Raw genomic sequence first — 19,528 nt, forward strand, 5'->3', positions numbered from 1 at the left:
CAGTCTGCCCTTGTCTTTGTCTGTTGTGGCGAAGAACCAGATGGTGATGGAGGAGGTGAGGATGGACTCGATGGTGGAGGTGTAGAAGAGAACCAGATGGTGATGGAGGAGGTGAGGATGGACTCGATGGTGGAGGTGTAGAAGAGAACCATCATTGCCTTTGGCATGCTGAATTTCTTCAGCTGCCTCAGGAAGTACATCCTCTGCTGTGCGTTTTTGGTGAAGGAGCTGATGTTCAGCTCCCACTTGAGGTCCCAGGAGATGGTGGTGCCCAGGAAGTGGAAGGAGTCAACAGTGGTCACTGGGGTGTCATTCAGTGTGATGGGGAGGGGGGAGGGGGGCTAGATTCTTTCTAAGGTCTACAATCATCTCCACTCTCTTGAGAGCATTGAGCTCCAGGTTGTTTTGGCCACATCAGGACAGCAGCTGGTCAATCTCCCACCTGTAGGCGGACACGTGCTTGCCCAGTTTCACGTGCTGCTTCATAGGCATAGGTGTTATATTACTCAAGTGTTGACAGGTGTTGGCTCAAGTGTTCAAGTGTACAGTAGGTCAATTGTTTTTGTCTATTACATAGACAAGGTATGTTGATATAACATCTACTCATGGTTATTCTCTCCTTTGAAAGTTGAAGTTTAATTGTGGTCTACTACCCAGGTTTGACAGTACTACAGTCAGTTAGTCAGTACTGAATCTCCAGACTAACTCCCTGGGAAGAGGTCCTAGCCATGGAAGGTGCAGTGTACTAAAAACATTCAGAGGGACAAGTAGTTTTTAAAATAGATCTAGTATTAGGCTCTACGGAGGTCCTGGAGGCCGGGCCACACATAAAGAGCCTTTCAGCACGGTGCAAAAACAATTAGATGTAGAATAGATGCAGTACTGTAGACTAGACATGCAGAATAGATGCCGTACTGTAGACTAGACATGTAGAATAGATGCAGTACTGTAGACTAGACATGTAGAATAGATGCCGTACTGTAGACTAGACATGTAGAATAGATGCCGTACTGTAGACTAGACATGTAGAATAGATGCAGTACTGTAGACTAGACATGTAGAATAGATGCAGTACTGTAGACTAGACATGTAGAATAGATGCAGTACTGTAGACTAGACATGTAGAATAGATGCAGTACTGTAGACTAGACATGCAGAATAGATGCCGTACTGTAGACTAGACATGTAGAATAGATGCAGTACTGTAGACTAGACATGTAGAATAGATGCCGTACTGTAGACTAGACATGTAGAATAGATGCCGTACTGTAGACTAGACATGTAAAATAGATGCAGTACTGTAGACTAGACATGTAGAATAGATGCAGTACTGTAGACTAGACATGCAGAATAGATGCCGTACTGTAGACTAGACATGTAGAATAGATGCAGTACTGTAGACTAGACATGTAGAATAGATGCCGTACTGTAGACTAGACATGTAGAATAGATGCAGTACTGTAGACTAGACATGTAGAATAGATGCAGTACTGTAGACTAGACATGCAGAATAGATGCCGTACTGTAGACTAGGCAGTTGGGTCTGTTGTTGTCAATGTCTCCAGTATCTCATCTCATTCCTGCTAACCATAACTAACCTCCTCCTCATTGAGAAAACTGCTTTGTTTGGTTCAACGACGACAGACTTAACTGAAACCTACTTCTTAGGAGAACAGAGTGTCATTATGCCCACTCACTCTCCATGCTCAACCTGGCTTATCCAAGACTACAGCTCCTACGCATCTCACTCTCTAGATTACCATTGGGGAACATACAGCAATCTGTGAAATGGTAATTGTGTGTTTCAGTGTAGTTTCTTCCATCTGGTTTTGAGATGCATGTTGCTCTCCTGCTATGAGTGTAAACACACACACACACACACACACACACACACACACACACACACACACACACAGATGTGTTAAGTGTCTGTGTGTGTGTGTGAGTGTGTGTGTGTGTGTGAGAGAGAGAGAGTGAGTGTGTGTGTGTCTGTGTGTGTGCATGCATGAGTGAGAGAGGAATAAAGAGTGTGTGTGCTGTATGTGCCGACAGATGCATTCCCACACTGGATTCATAATAACAAAATTACCATTTAGAGAGAGAGAGTGAGGAGAGAGGGAGAGAGAGAGAGAGAGAGGGAGGGAGAGAGAGAGGAGAGAGGGAGGGGGAGAGAGAGAGAGGGAGAGAGAGAGAGGGAGAGAGAGAAAGGGAGAGAGAGAGAGAAAGAGAGAGGGAGGGAGAGAGAGAGAGAAAGAGAGAGAGAAAGAGAGAGGGAGGGAGAGAGAGAGAGAAAGAGAGAGAGAGAGAGGGAGAGAGAGAGAGAAAGAGAGAGAGAAAGAGAGAGGGAGGGAGAGAGAGAGAGAAAGAGAGAGAGAGAGAGAGGGAGAGAGGCACACAAGCACACACAGCTGAGGCTTAAAACACTTTAGAGTGTCAAACCAGTTAAACATCCTTGGATTTCTATTTATAACTATTTATTAACAATTCTCAATGATTCACGTCAGTACCTGTTGCTGGAGCAATTACCTAAGAGGCACTGTGAACACTATTCTTTTACTGTGAACACTATTCTTTTACTGTGAACACTATTCTTCTGCTGTGAACACTATTCTTTGACTATGAACACTATTCTTTGATTGTGAACACTGGTCTTTGACTGTGAACGCTGTTCTTTGACTGTGCACGCTGTTCTTTGAGAGTGAAAGTGAAAGAGTGGAATCAAACTCACTTTTTCAGCAGAGATAGTTGGACTAAGGCAGAAATACTATACATGGACTAAGAGATAGATTCCGCCAAGAAACAGCTCCAGAACAGGCGCTTAATTACAAACCTGGCTACTAACCTACTTTCTAAAACCATTTAGCAAAAGCAAAAGCTCCCCCTGAAAAGAACAGAAGAGTTCTCTGGTGTGTGGAAGGAATGGTACAACAGTAGGGTTTGCCATGGGTGGTGCTGTGAGTGTTGGCTGCTCATTATTATTTTATTTATCTCTGAATTGTGTTTATTTCCACACAATTACAGGGTACAGGTGAAGAGGGAAGCACATAACATTTAGTTTTAGACTAACTAACTTCACGCAGTTAAAGTGAAATTAATTCAGTTTTCACAGATGTGGTGGTATTTAAGCGCAAGGGGTGTGTGTGTCATCTTTTCAAATCATTCCACCTTCGTTTGCAGTCCTAATTTCCGCATTTACACACACCAACGGCACAGACTGCTTGGGAAATTAAACCCTAACTAGGGCTGCGAGCAACAGTGAGCGGGCCCTCGCAGCCCACGCGTGTCAGGGTGCGGCGCCATTAAAGGGTGTGCTATTTTGGTGTCCAGTGCTGAGAGAAACTTTCTGTCACCAGTAGGTGGCGCTGTAAGTGTGACTCAATACCGACGCATAGATGTGTTCAGAATGCGACCTTGATGAATCGTCAGCAATTTGGTACAAATCGGATAATGTATGTAGGAGTTATGAGGACTTCCTGTTTCACCAATAGGTGGTGCTATAAGTATGACGCAATACTGACACATACTGACACATAGATGTGTTCAGGACAGAACCGTCATGAAGCGTGAGATATATCGGACAAATTGGATAATGTATGGAGGAGTTATGAGGACTTCGTGTTTTATGGCAAAATGTCAAACTTTGGTGGGGCGCAACGGCAAGGGTGTTTGGTGAAAACATTTTTTTTTTGATAACTTTGGATCACAAAGGTCTTAAGATGAAGTTGACTGAATATGAAGTTGATGGGATGAAATCTGTAGGAGTTCGTTAAAGTACGAGGCATGGAAATGGTAAAAACAAGGGGAAAATGGCACATTAAGAGCAAAATGGCGGACTTCCTGTTGCATGTTGGGTATAGCTCCAAGAGACATTTTAGTGTGTCTCGATGAACTACATATGCCCACCGAATTTCGTTCACCTACATCAAGCTGAAAGGTGGGGCTCGCCATTGGAAATTTTCCAGGGGGCGCTCTTGAGCCGTTTTGCCACGCCCATTTCCGTCACCCATGAAATATCAAATTTTTCACTAGGACTGACATATCTGCGAAGTTTCATTCATTTTCATCGATGTTTAGGCCGCCAAAAAGGCATTTGTTTGGGGAGAAGAAGAAGGTAGCAGAAGGAGAATAATAATCCTTACAATTTCAATAGGGCCTCGCACCGCCAGTGATCGGGCCCTAATTAACTGCCACAATTCCGCTTTAGTGAATTCACCCCTAAGTGTGAAAGTTGGAATGGGTTCAGATGACCGTCTCCTTCAAGAGGAGGATAAATGCATGAATGCTTTTCTACATTATATTTTCAAATAGGCTATTATTAATTCTCCTCTTTGGCTTCTCCTGTTTCAAAAGATAGTCACGAAAGCCAGCTTGTCATAATAACCCAGTACTGTGTAGTGAAGACTTTGGAGAGAAAATACATCCTATTTCCAAGATAGACATGTTGGTAATGGACGATTCTTTAAATGTGTACCGCAGATTAAAAGACACACACTCACACATGCATGAACTGACGTGCACACAACAATGCAATGTGACGCCCCCCCTCCCCAACACTCACTCACTCACAAAACCTCTAAAGAAAGGCAGATGAGATCTCAGGGAATATCCCTCACAAGGATATCACTCTGCTTTTCACAGTAAAAGGAGGGAGAAAACGCGGGTGTGGCAAGCATTCCTCAACACACAACGCCTCAGCGCCCCTCACAAGGCAGGCCCCGTCACGTCTAACAGGCTTGGTTAAGGCCAGCATGGCTTCTGGCTGAGGAGGAGGACCTTAATCCCTCCTGAGGTTTCCCATAAGCACAGAGGACCAATCATTTTTCTTTCCGGATGATTCTGTGAATCGCGTACACACACGCACGCACACACGCTCACACACACACACACACACACACACACACACACACACACACACACACACACACATGCACACGCACACGCACACACACAAACATATGAGGGGTGGAAGTAACAAAAATTAATAAATAAATATGTTGTCGATTAAAATGCAATCGAATTAAATGTGTGAATGATTAAAATGCAATCAAATTCAATTATTCATTAAATTAATCATTAAACTGCACTTTTATCATTTGAGTGTGCTTTTATCATTAAAAGTGTGCTTTCATCATTAGTGTGCTTTTATCAGTAAACTGCACTTTTATCATAAGCGTGTGCTTTTATCATTAGAGTGCGCGTTTATCATAACAGTGTGCTTGCACTTTTATCATTAGACTGTGCTTTTGTCCTTTCCCAACACACACCACTCTAACGATAAAGCCTTTATCATTAGACTGCTGTGTGTTGTATGTGTCCATCACCTGACCACGCCCACAGGCGTACATCCAGGCTATCCTTGTTGATTGGACATGTCTTTTGATGAAAAATGTCATGCGCATGACCGCAGTTTTCAAAAAATGGCGCAGGCAGCCTCTGATGTGCAGGGTTTTATTGTAAATAAACTTCGAGTCTGTCGAGATCTTGCTATCAGCGGCCCAAGCGACGACGTCCTCCTTTTCAACTTGGAATGGCTAAATGTTTTCTTGTTAATGCACAAGCTAGCGGAGTTCAAATAAATCCAAGGGTGGTCGAGCTAGTAGCTGATGCTACAAGCGAACTTCTAACGTTACAGCTAACTGAAGCCAGTTTTTCCCATTGACGTACATGCAGACAGACGTGGTTTAGTAGGGAGACCACGTTTAAACATTCCTCAGGAAACGTTGGAGTGGTTTGTCAATTCGGCTATTCCGCCTTTGGAATAGCTGAGTGCCTTGGAGTCATGGAGGTATAATATAAACCCCAATACCATCAGACAGTGGCGATTCTAGACCTTTTTGACGGGGGGGGGGGGGGGGGGGGGCACAGAGATATGCCAGAGTGGCAATTCAGTTTTTTTCTGCATGCGTGCATGTGAAGAAGCAAAACACACGTTCCCAAAGCTATAGTGGCCTAAATATATATATATATTTTTACAAACTGTATATTTCCACCCACTACAGGAATCACAATAATTAAAACGGTTTTAATAAACTTCACTGTAAGCGCCTACCATAATTTGTACTCACACTGGTTCCCCAGCCTCCTCAGCACACACATCACAGGAATGGTCCATATTTGTCATGTTTTTTTATTGAAATGTCAAAATCATGACACCAAACAAATGTAATCAAGTGTCCACTGTCCATAATTTATTCTTTTAACATGGTACCTCCATATTTAGGCTACATTCAGAAATGAAAAATCATCAGATCACATTTCATTCAGCCAGTTTATGAACAACAATACTGCAGCAGCTGAATACGTCTTACACTAGACAGCAGTTTGAAAAAGGTCAAAGAGTGCCGAAATGCAGTTTTATTTACAAAACTTGCATTGCTCCCTGCCACTTAGGCTACAGTGATGCACAGCCTGCATGTAAAGAGTCACCATTGCCAGCACTGTTGTCGGTAACCTCCCCTTGTCTTCGGGACCACGGGAACCAGATTTTGCAGAACCTGGCGCAGCTGCAGAACAAGCCCGAATGACACCATAAACCAATATGCACCAATCTCCATCCAAAAGCAAATGTTAAAATGAAACTGTTCATTGTCTGAAATTAAACTAACCACAATCTCATTGACATGATCAAGGTAATTAAATATGTTTACCAATGGGAAGTCTGGAACTAGCAGGATTTTGCCTCCCCATGTGTAAGGCTGGAGACTCCAGCTACACATCCAAGATGGCTCTGGCTGTCATCCTTATGATCACTACAAACAGTGCTGGCTGCTCTGGCTGCTGACTTACATTTGAATGCTCTGATTTATTTTCATACTGTAAATAGTTGCATGACACACATCACTTTATAACACATTTCAGGGATGATAACTCATCTGGGATGAAAAAGGTGACAAAGAGCAAACCCATACACAAATCAAACAAATGACCAATTTTGGATTAAAAAACTGCCAATTCATCCCCTCCACCCACCTTTGAGTGAGTAGCAGCTACTACTATCAATCTGATGACAAAATGGAGTATCATACTCCGAGTTCAATTCTAGTCCCAATCCCATGACAGGACAGCAGATTACCTTAAATTTAGCCTAGCAATCAGAAAAACTTTCGTTTTTTGTAACATGTTTTTCATGAAGGCTAATGTGCATTTCAGCTAGCTAGCTAGCTATTATAACGCTAGCTAGCTGACTTTAGATTTACAAGCAAGTGGAGAGACGATGATGACACTAGCTAGCTTTCATTAAATCGTGTTACCTTTCTGAGGGGGAGTAAAAGAATATGTGAGCCAAGTTCAAATACCTTCTGGTAAAGTTAGCTAACTGATTGCTCCTGCAGAAAGCAGTGTCTGTGAGCTTCTGTGGTGGACTAAACCATTTTGTACATTTTGTTAAGGGGTGTGTAGGAGGCTCAACTATTTAGGGGATTAAAGATCAGTCTCTCAGACTATATTTTCAATCAATTTTAATTTAGTTATGACACTGACTCATTCATTAGAAATGACACAAATACAGACAAAATCACAGGGGTGGCACCTGGGCCACCCCCTAGAATCGCCTGTCTGGTCGCGGTCGTAAGACCAGACATGTCCAATCGACAGGGATAGCCTGGATGTACACCTGTGGGCGTGGTCAGTTGATTGACACCTACAACACACGCCAGTCTAATGATAAAGGCTTTATCGTTAGAGTGGTGTGTGTTGGGAAAGGACAAAAGCACAGTCTAATGATAAAAGTGCAAGCACACTGTAATGATAAACACACACTCTAATGATAAAAGCACACTCTAATGATAAAAGCACACGCTTATGATAAAAGTGCAGTTTAATGATAAAAGCACACTCTAATGATAAAAGCACACTCTTAATGATAAAACCGCACTCTAATGATAAAAGTGCAGTTTAACGATTAATTTAATGAATTATTTAATTATTAATTTAATTAATAATTGAATTTGATTGCATTTTAATCATTCACACATTTAATTCGATTGCATTTTAATCGACCACATATTTATTAATTAATTTTTGTTACTTCCACCCCTCATACAAACATACACACATAAACATACATACACATAGAGAGCCTTTCTCACTTCTACAGCTGATCTGAGATGTGATGGCGTACTACACTAGTATAAGACTGGATTTTTAACCAACACTGAACATTGAGCTATGTAGAGAGCCCAGGCTGTGAAGAGCCAGTCTCATCATGAGATACTGAAGCAATTACTCATGAGAGGGTGTGGTATATTACCAATATACCACGGGTTGTGCTGTGGTCATTGACCAGCACAACCTGTGGTATATTGGCCATATACCACAACCCTCAAGTAAGTTATTGCTTTTATACAATGGTTACAAAATCAGGAAACATTTAGGGATAAATACCTATACTATTTCAGTGTCTTAAAGCCCCACTATGTTGTCGATTTCATCTTAAAATATCAAAGTGGATCTATTGGTGTGCTGGATTATTATAGTGAGAACAGCACCTCTTCCATTCCCACAGAGGGGTCCGGCGACCTGTATTTGCACTATGGAACTTTTGACCACGAGCCGCGGTTTTCTCTCGCATGAACGTTCTGCTTTACCTTTAGCTCTCCTCTTCCAATTTGCCGGCAGACTCTGTTTTCCTCAGCTTGTCAGTTGTCAACAAATGCACGTGAGAGGCGTAACAGGCGTCTCTCAGCGTTTTACGGTAATGGTACTGCGGTTGTAATGACTGTAGTGGCCTTTAGGGGCCGCTAAAGTGCACAAAACTGGACTGCTACATAATGGGGCTTTAATGGCTGCGCTTACATGGACAGTTTAATTCCCTTTTCATTCGGAATGAAAGCCCAATCCTATTAAAAGTGATCATGTAAACACCTAAATCGGAATGAAAATGGCCAATGCGATTGAAAATCTAATCCGATGTAAAGGGCTGTTGTAGTCCAATTCTTAATCCAATTGAAAGAATTTTTCGTACATGTATACGCTTAATCGTACTAAAATGAATTCCGGTCTTTCTGCGCAAACTCGTTTCCTTGCCCTTCTGGCGCGATTACGTATATAGTGTGCGAGAAGATGGATCTGTGCCTTGTTCTATGCAAATGATATAAATTTGTCAAAAATGTTGATTATTTTTTATGTATAATGTGTGCATACGACCTCTATGCAATAACACTTTTGTAGTTATATTTTCTACAATAAATGGAAGGAAAAGACCTCTGGGGGGATGTACAGTGATGCCCCAGGGATGAGTGGTAAATGACCCGCTACCGTTAGCAGGTCCCTTCACAATCCCTTCTCCTCAACAGTTGAAGGGTAAGCAGTGAAAGGTTTTAGTCGTACTGCTGCTTCACGAACAGAAGCAAAATTAGTCAGAAAAAGGGACTAATAATGTGGTCTACCATCTTGCTGCTATCCGGAATGAGGACTACAGTGTTTTCTACTGGTAAACGTAAACCCCTGTCCAATCAGAAGTCTTCCCAGCCCCGAACCGTACGCAGACCCGAATAAATGCGATTAAAAGTGTCTCCCATGTAAACCCTTATTCAGAATGACAATTTCCCATGTAAACTCTCAGGAAAAACTTTCATTCCAAATGATTTCATTCGGATTATTTCATTCTGAATGAAAAGCCATCATGTAACCGCAGCCAATATCGGTTTTAGTGAACCAAGAAAGGTAGTTCCTAAAACTATCAGTTGCTATGGAGTTTCAAAATGATGAACAATGAGCTCTAGCAACCAAACAAAAGTTGTTTTCAGACCAAAAAGTGAATACGAAAAGCGAAAATAAATTGAGAATTTCGGCTAATTAATTTCCGAGGCAAAACCTTTCACACCAAGTGCGGTATGAAAAATAGCGTTCCATGCATTCCAAACAGAAGTTGCGGAAAATAAAAACTCCATGTCAATCATTTTCATTCTGTCATCACGAGTTAGATGCTCCACTGACCACTTTTGCACCTAGGCTACTGTGTCACAAATCATGTATTCAGCGCTTCAATGTTGCATCCAATACATCGAAATAGCTGCAGTTGCATAGGCCTATTGACTGGTTACATGCAACGCGCGTGACAATTTCTCAATCAGGATAGCCACCCCCCAAAAATAACGGTTTTTCCATTGATCACTTTCCATTAATCACCAAGTTACTAGCGACTCACTACAGTAAAGGAAATGTTGATCCATATCTCTTCAGACAAGCTTATCCATTTGGTAGAGCAATATCCAACCTTGTATGATAAGAAGCTAAGCACTAACAAGGACACTGAAATGAAGGACAACATCTGGGGCAGGGTTGCTGAACAACTTGGGACAGATGACAGTGAGTAGCGATATGTAGCCTACTAACCCACTTAGCTAATATTAACCATAGCTAACGTTTATGGCCTAATGTCAGCTGTCGACGTTGTTGTAACAGTCTGATTTCGCTAAAGGCTATATCAGAAACCTTTATGGTCATTGTGAAAACAAGTAGGTTAGCTAACTCCAATCACTGCTGTCTGCTGCTACGCTAACAGTACTGCAAGTTGGCCTTCAGCCTATTACAGAGTGGTCTACAAGTCACGTTAGATCTAGACCGTCCAGGTTAATTAGGCAACAGTAGGGACCTAATCATAGCTATTCTACACAGTGATCTCCCACGCCAAAAAGAGGATTTCTGCAGACGGGCTCTTCAACAGGCTCTCGTGCTGTGCTGTCAGCATGTTCGGCTTGCCGTCATTTGATTGTGACGTGTCTGTCAGGCCAGAGAAATCCGCAGAAAATTTCACTTTTGGAAAATGTTTGGTGTGAAGAGACTAATTGAGAAATATGGATTTAGATTTTTTTTTTTGCAAAAATATTTGCGTTTGGTGTGAAAATACCTGATACTCCTGACGAACCTAGCTAGCCACGACTACAAGTGTAGTCTACCTTTGCTGTGCAACTGCGAGTTGTAAAAGTGGTGATGATAAAGCAGAGTGGTAGGCTACAGGACAGATAGAACAGCTCAAAAGTGACATTGAACGTTTCCATTTATTTGAGGAGAAACCGTAACATAATCAACAGATGGTTACCCAGTGGAACTAACGTTTTTACAGCCAGTAATAATTGGTACAGTAATATTTCACATAGAATGGTAAAGAGGCTTTGCCCGTATCGTGTATATACAACGGCTCCTAACCAATCAGATTGCGAGGTTGGAACTACCCGTTGTATTAAGAGCACTTCTCGACCCCTCACCCTCTGCGCAGGGAGAACTCTGTCACAACCCCTCACCCTCTGCGCAGGGAGAACTCTGTCTCGACCCCTCCCCCTCTGCGCAGGGAGAACTCTGTCTCGACCCCTCCCCCTCTGCGCAGGGAGAACTCTGTCACAACCCCTCCCCCTCTGCGCAGGGAGAACTCTGTCTCGACCCCTCCCCCTCTGCGCAGGGAGAACTCTGTCACAACCCCTCCCCCTCTGCGCAGGGAGAACTCTGTCACAACCCAGAACCTCACAGGATCAGGGATCCCAGACTGAGAGTCATCTCTTTGAACAACATACATCAAGCACTCATTTGGCCTATGTCACTCAAACACACTCAAACACACACACACACACACACACGCACACAAACATACACACACACACACACACAAATGTGTGACAGATATTGACAGAGCACAAAGCCGACATGCCCATCAGTAACACTGGACGCTATATAGCTTCACATCTCTACACACTATATTACCTTGATGCTACAGCGAAATAATATTCAAGCAATGCAGTGTAATATACAGTATGAATGATGTATGTTGATAAAATCAGTAGTGTTGTCTGTATTTACCTGCATATGACCAGTCGATGTCCTCAGAGAATTTTCGCTGGTTCCTGTACCCATAGCCTTGTACCACTTCAGCTGTAATAGAGAGAGAGGTGCATACATTATAACCAGGCCAGGTCCAGCCTGGTTTATGTGCGTTGGCTGGCTTGTTTCTGTGCAGGACTGGTAGGACGGTAATGTCTGATAAATAATAATAATAATTATTTTTTATTTTTTTTCTAAGGATCAGTACTTGTTTCAGATTAACCATCCTGGTTCAAGTTACCAGTGGGGCCCAAATACTTGGGTACTGAGACGTTCACATCATATCCTTATTTTTTTTATTTTTTTTATGCAAATCTTGATTTAATTAATGTAATCTCAAAAACATAATTTTGCTTAAAATGAACATTTTCATGATGTTGATCCTCGATTTGAATGTAGTTGTTTTATTTGTCCATTTCCAATGCTTCCAATGCTAATCCAGCACAATGAGAGCGGGATAGCCAGTAAGCTCATGAGCTCACAACAACTAGCAGCAGCTTCCATAACATTAATGGTGGCGGTCAGTGGCTAAAGCAGTTACACTGATGATTCCTGTAATGTTAGCTATTTTGCTGCAATGGATTAAACTTTTGTTTCTGGATAACGGTCATGACTTGCTGTTTTGCACTTCCCTTTAGGTGGTGAATAAGTTCACCCACGACACAGTGGGTTATTTGGACATCTACTAGGATCTTGATATTATATTGATATGAAGATATGAAAGTAAAGTATTTGCCCTTAGAAGTGAATTGTAATTAAAATGGTTCTTAGCTAAGTAACCTAAGTGTAGGCAGACTTGAAAGGTCAATTGTAATAATATCATGAATGAACAATTGTAAACATAGTACTCAACAGAATAGGTAATACTCAAGTCTTGATTGAAACGTTTCTTAAAAACTTTATTAAACATACAGACATGCACATTAAAAGTAGCCATAAGTTGTTATTTTGCATGTGCTCTCAGGACATGTTGTGGTTGTGACCATCTTTGTAAAGAAGAGAGGCATGTAAGGCACATGTATACAGTAGTACAGAGTCAGTTGTCTATTGTATACAAGACAGACAAGGTGTTCAATTGCTCAAGTGCTGTCAGGTGAGTGTTCGAGTGTACAGTGGTGCATAGTATGGGTGTGCCCGGATACAAATACGGTATTCGGATGAGCACAAATAGTAGCTTTTTCCCGAATAGTAAATTCGCATGAATATTGTAAAAAATATTCGGGAGGAGGGAGAACAGTCAAATACTGTATGAGGTGCACGCGCTTGCAGTCTCGCACCTGCTGTCTGTCTAGACAACGCGGAGAGGGATTTCAATTTCAATTGACCTACAATTAGGCCTATATTTTCCTTGGCTTATTAGCCTAGGCTACATTTAATTGTATAATTCATTTCAATTATATTTATAGTAATACATGTTTATTGCTGGGTTTGTGAAAACCATTACTAGTAGGCTACACCACGCTGCCTGTGTCACATGGTTGCAGATAATATATTAGATATTATGACACGGGAGAAATAGAGCTACTTTAGCTGTTCTAGCAAAGTTGCTATGAGGACTTATATTTTGATTTAGAAAAAATGTTTTTCAGTTTCTAACTAAATGTAGAATGTCCCCCAGTTAAGGGTGGTGGTGGGGTTCTGACACTTCATAGTTCTGACACTTCAAATAAAAACATACAGGATGATGATGAGGAGGAATTATACTTCATAATTAATGATAATAATAATAATATATATAAACAGCAATTCTGATGCGTTGAAAGCACAGCAATTGCAATGCCAATTAATATTAGGCTAAAGAAATGACATTTCCCCTCAGTTTAAACCGTTTTGAACCGACTTCTGGTTTAAGCCCCGCCCACTTCCGAATACGAATACAAATCCGAATAATTAGCTGTCAAATACAAATACAAATAGTGGGCTCCCGGCACACCCTTAGTGCATAGTCAGTTGTCTATTGTATAGACAAGGTGCAAGGTGTCACGTGTTGGTCCAGGGGGTGGCATGTGTGCCATTGTTATAATGATTATAATGAGAGTGAGGGACAGTCTTCTTCTGAGCTGCTGGTTGGCAGGGAGCTTCTTCCGAGCTACTCTTTGGCAGGAAGCAATTGATGTCTTGAGCCTCATCATAACAGAAGTGAACATGTGACACCTTGCACCTTGTCTATACAATAGACAACTGATTCTTCACTACTGTACACTCTATCACTTGAATCAACACCTGACAACACTTGAGCAATTGAACATCTTGTCTATACAATAGAGAACTCACTCTGCACTACTGTATACTACTGTACAGTATACTTGACATGTCATGTAATTGCACTGCCTGTATCAGGGACACAGTCACAGCCATCCATGATCAGATACTGCTGTCTGGCCATGTCCTGTCCGGGTGGGGCTTGCACCTGAAGACCATCTTTGTGGGGGGCTGGACATCAGTGTTGCGCAGCAGCCGACACCTGACTGGTGTTGCATCACGGTGTTCTCTGGCCTCAACCACACCAGGCATCCCAGCATCAAAGCTGCAACAGAACAGAAGGGAGATAGTGCATTAAAATAGTGCATTAAAATATTGGCCACAAATAAAATACAATCATACCATGTCCATAAAATGGAATAGCTAATACATGACAATGATAATTACCTGAAGTGCTGGTAACTCTTTATGTTTGGGAGCTTTTTGCAATAGCTACTCAGATGCTAGTGGCAGTTGTAGCTTTCAACAAGCACTGTTGTGCCATCCTCAACTCCAACAAGCTGTGGGGTGTTGACTTGCTTCACAGGAGCGCTGTCTCTCACCACCCCAGCAATGTCAGTAAAAGTGTCCACTCTGGTCTTCCTCTAGCGCTGCTTGATCAAGCCAAAGCACCAGTCAGGGGAAAACTTGGTGTGGCCTGCAATCAGGAAGTGTAGGTCCAGCTTCAGGTGAAGCTTGTGCATGGTCGGTCTGCCAAGCACAGTACCACAGCACACAGTTGTTCTTGTTTTGTCCACTGCAGTTGTCACAATGAAGGTGCACATGTGTTTCTCCAACTCCATAGTTGTTGAAGAAATGTAGTTGATGACTGCATTGCTGCTCTTGACGCCATCCCTTTGTCGATCAGGTAGTTCACTTGCTTTTATGGTACCTAAACATAAAAAAGCTCAATTAATGAACAGAAATACTGATCGAAGCCATATTACAAGAAATTCCTAACTTGCAGATCCCATCATAATTGTAGGTTATGGGTTACAATTTGCTTAATACCTACTGAAGAAAAACATCCTCTCTTAATCCCTTCACTTTAAACTTAAGACTTAATTACATACATGCAGGGGTCAAAATTAACTTTTTAGCTCACCAGCCAAATGTCTGGTAGATGAAAAATTGTACCTGCCAAACCTTTTTTTCTCCAGCCAAAAATAACATTAATATAAAGCCTTTTTTGTGTCGTGAAGACATACAGTACATTTAATCTGCATAATAACATGATATGGTGGTGAATAAAAACAGTGGTCAGAGCAGATTCCTGGTGCCACAGCACAGGTGGTGTTGTAGTCCCCCAACTGAAAATATTGATCTAGTGATTAGTCAACCCACCGATAAATCACAAACTACTAAGCTATCCCATAGGAATGAGCCTATAACCATACCAGCTGGGCAAGCTGACTTAGCTACTGTACCTAACCTAGCCCTAATGATATTGTCCTGCTCGATTGCTGTGCAACATATCAACTGACCAGTTGTTAAATGTATTTCACAACACTGGTTATTAAAATATAGAGGATTTTCACAGCCGTCATCTGTCGGCCATGTTGGAGGTTGACGCTACTGAATGTAGATAGCTGGCTAGATAGATAGATCAATAGACAGGTAGATAGACCTATCTATCTACCTATCTATCTAGTTGTTAGCCTAAATCTGAGCTTACACCTGCTAAACCTAAGCTTAAACCTCCAACATGGCCGGCCGTGAAAACCCTCTATATGTGACGCTTGTTTTGGCTGTCTGGCACAATATGGTTAGCTACATTAGCTAGTCACGAGACAGTCCCAGTCAGCTGACGTAGCATAGCTTAAGATGACAACAAGTTTGCTTGCTGTGTGAATAGTTTAGCTACGTACGTTGTGAGGCAAGTGTTGGTGACAAGGACTAGCTAGCTTGAAGTAGCTAACCTTAGCTAAAGCACTTTGAGAGAAAGTGCACAGTATCGTATTGAGTGAGCTAGCTAACACTAGCTAACATTAGCTAGCTATCATTGGGCTTCATTTCCTGAACTTAGCTTTAGCTTAGCGTGCAGCCAGGTTATGGGTTACTGTTTACTTCAGACATTACTCTACATTTCAACCAGACATTCCAGTGAAACCAGATAGTCAAAATAACTTACCTGATATAAAATGGGCACGGCAAACGCGGGCATTTCTGATGATGATAATGGCTTGTAGCCACAGGCGACTGTCTGTTTTCCTCTGCTACTGTTTCAAGAATGTGCACGCATACTTGTGCTGACTAGGCTGTAAAAGGGTCTATAATGAACAAATATGACCCACACTTGTTTATTTATGGCCGATGGCTCTACCACATAAATTCAATAACTGACATAGAACCACCAGGTAAGCGCATTTTTACATAACTTCTATAACATCCAGTGACAAAATATGTCATAGTACCTTGGTATGTCCACACCAAGGATTGAACTCACAATCTTCTCGGTGATAAGCAGCGCACTATCCACTCGGCCACCGCTGACCTGGGAAATCTGTGGAGTCTTTTTGTTTTGATGTCCTGGGACCACTGCCTCTTGTGGTAGCAACATAGAACTGCAGGTCAACAACCTGACGGAGAAACAGACAAAGCGGCATTCCCTCTTCATGCTGCGTCGGCTTACAGCCAACGCACAAAAATAAATCCGAAGAGTTGATCTCAGTAATTGTGGGATTATTAGTATTGTTGTAGTAGTGACAAAAAATCAGATTGTCTCTTTCAAACAATATCCAAGGATTGGGGTCTGTTAGTTTAAGGGGAGACACGGTAGGTGAAAACATTGTTTTTCAACGCCCTTGTCAAATTTGAGATTTTGTGCTAGTTTGCTTCCATAACATGTCTTCTTTCATACTAGTGGAAATAAAACATCAAAAATACGCATTTAGATGTTTATTTTACTTCATTTAGTCTGTTTGCGTCTGTAGATTCTTCCTAAAATCACCAAAGGTTAGCATTTTTACGCAACGAACCAGACCGCGGCCGTCCTTTGGATCCGCTCATGTGAGATATCATTTGAAAGATCTGGCTCTTGCGCGCAATGCTATCGCAACCAAACCTGATAGTTTAATTTGTATCAGCAACCAATCGTGGAAAAACAAAGGCGGGTTTGATGCTAAGCGTGAAATCTCATTGGCTGTTGTTGATTTCTGAGAACGTGATTGGTTCAGCGCGTCATGTGACACATTTCCACTTCCTTATATCTAATCCAAACAATGCCGTCTGTAAAGCGTTCTAAACGTTATAAGCAACGACAACAGTGTTTGCCCGCAAGGTTGAACAGAAAACAAGAGAAACTAAATGGAAAGGTTTACATTTATGAGATATAAAGTGCCTATTCGCGCAAGTTGTCATTAGCCGGTGCTAGCATGTCCAGTGAGCAGCAGGGAGATGAGACGCGTTTGAATGAGCTGATAACTGGGTTGATTTGTCCTAATTGTGCAGGGACTGGTCTTAAAATTAACATAGATCCTCAGAATAGTGGGTTCTGTAGTACTTTGCTCTTAGAGTGCAGTCTTTGTGAGAAATGGCTATCGCAAAAGTGTCTACACATCGACTCGGCTTCATGATACAACTAGGAATGATGTTGCATTTGATGTCAATGTGAGGATGGTCCTCTTAGCGCACGAGTTAGGGTTGGGGTATGCAGCTCTCCAAAAGATTAGTAAAGTGTTGGATCCCAGGGCTTCATCTGAAAACGTATCAGAAACATGACAAGAGGGTGACAGGTAGGCTATTGAAACGTGTTCCCTCTTTCTCTTTCTCTCTCTCTCTCTCTCTCTCTCTCTAGCCAATATCAGAAGCCTATACATATGCACAGTAGTCTCCCTCTCTCTACCTGTGGCATTTCTACATGCATCCATAAATAAACTGTTTTAATTTCAGTTGCTGAAATAGAGAGAGGTCTGGAGTCCTTGCATAGAAGCAGAGAGCAGATTAGGCAGGCATATGCAGATGTGGACCCAGAGGTAGGTAAGCTGACTGCCAATAAATGCAAAATGTTACAAAATTATTACAGTTATTGAGAATTATTACAATAATTCTCAATAACCAGCGTTCAGTGGACAACATGAAGGCGGCAATATGGGGTAGTCTGCTTCACTGATGACAACCCCATGCGCACCAGGAACATATTGTGGTTTAAGGACAGTTTTGTGGACTGCAGCTGAGTGGGTTCTACAGACCAGCTGCTTAGAACAGTTTTGTGAACTGCAGCTGAGTGGGTTCTACAAACTAGCTGCCTAGAACAGTTTTGTGGATAGCTAGTGTGGTGCCATCTGAGGAGTGACTCTGTAGACCTATGACGGCGTAGCTTGATGTCTCCTATGGTGTTGCTTTTGACGATGGTTATATCACTTGTTTGTTTGGCAATCTATATTTAGCTTCTATTGGTGTTTACCCTGCATTGTTTACCACATCTTGTCCTGTGTATTTATGAATCAGCTTACTCTTCATGTTCATTCATTCATGTTTTCTCCATGTAAAACGCTTAAAAAAACACAAAAAGCTAGATAATCTGTTTTCTCATGCATGTCCTCGTCAAATGTGTCTATCTTTGTCCATGATCTGTTTAACAAAATAATACAAGATTTCTCAAAGGGAATGTTCTCTTCCCTACTAACATTGTCTCGTCTCTAGTCTCGTCTTACTAACACCCCACTCGTGGGCTGTACCTTGACGTGGTGAGTGGGCTTCCAACTAAACAGGTCTTGCTTCTCTATACAAAATGTCTACTCCTGGACTATTCTGAATCCACAACATGCTGTGTTATTCAGTTTTCAGTTTCTATGTGTTTTCAGATGTTGTGTAATGTTGTTACTAATGATGTGATTGGATATTGTGTTTGTAAATATTGGTTTACAATGCAAATGTATGGTTTTTTACAATACAAATTTTCAAAGCCCGTTTTCTCAAAATGAGTTATTTCTCATCTTAGGGACATCAAAACCACCACTTGAGTAGCACCTACATACACCTCACTTTCCAGTTTTGTTCCAATCCATATTCTGAAGGGTTTGGCCAAGGGGGATTTTTTAAATTTAATTCATAGCCTGATTTATATAACAGTTTATCCCTAAAACATGGCGAAAATTGGTCTTTTTATGACTGTTGACAGTATTTTCTGATTTCTGAAGTGAAGAAAAGAGATGTCAAAAATCCCCCTTGGCCAAAGTTTTGAATAGGGATATTTGAACAAAATGAAACAAGAATTTTGAATCTGGCTTGAACCAATTAAAAAAATTGATGTCCCGAAATTATGCAAATTAGCGCATATTTAGCGCATATAATGCCTAATTTGCATAATAATCCATAAGATTTCAGAAAACTTGTAATACAAAAAAGATGCTCCTTAATGTACCTAACAAACTGGGGGAGTTTGATGGTGATACCTATTAAGGATCTTTTTTTTCCTATTCACCTGTGGTGTCTCCCCTTAATATAAAAAAATATATATAAAAAAAATGGG

The 19,528-nt window shown here is 41.5% G+C and overlaps 1 protein-coding gene across 1 annotated transcript in view; it reads right to left on the reverse strand.

The window, feature by feature from the left end:
* The window catches only part of ptprz1a (protein tyrosine phosphatase receptor type Z1a), a gene marked incomplete at its 5' end in the record, with an annotated part of 201,377 nt that extends 188,653 nt beyond the window's left edge, over positions 1 to 12,724 (reverse strand). Inside the window, 2 exons of the mRNA XM_084452851.1 lie at positions 11,794 to 11,865; positions 12,682 to 12,724. Coding sequence (XP_084308977.1) covers positions 11,794 to 11,865; positions 12,682 to 12,724 — 115 coding nt within the window. The remainder of the gene's footprint in view (positions 1 to 11,793; positions 11,866 to 12,681) is intronic.
* Positions 12,725 to 19,528: the final 6,804 nt, after the last annotated feature.

Source organism: Borostomias antarcticus (assembly GCF_949987555.1).
Source record: "Borostomias antarcticus genome assembly, chromosome: 18".
In the NCBI taxonomy this organism is placed as follows: domain Eukaryota; kingdom Metazoa; phylum Chordata; class Actinopteri; order Stomiiformes; family Stomiidae; genus Borostomias; species Borostomias antarcticus.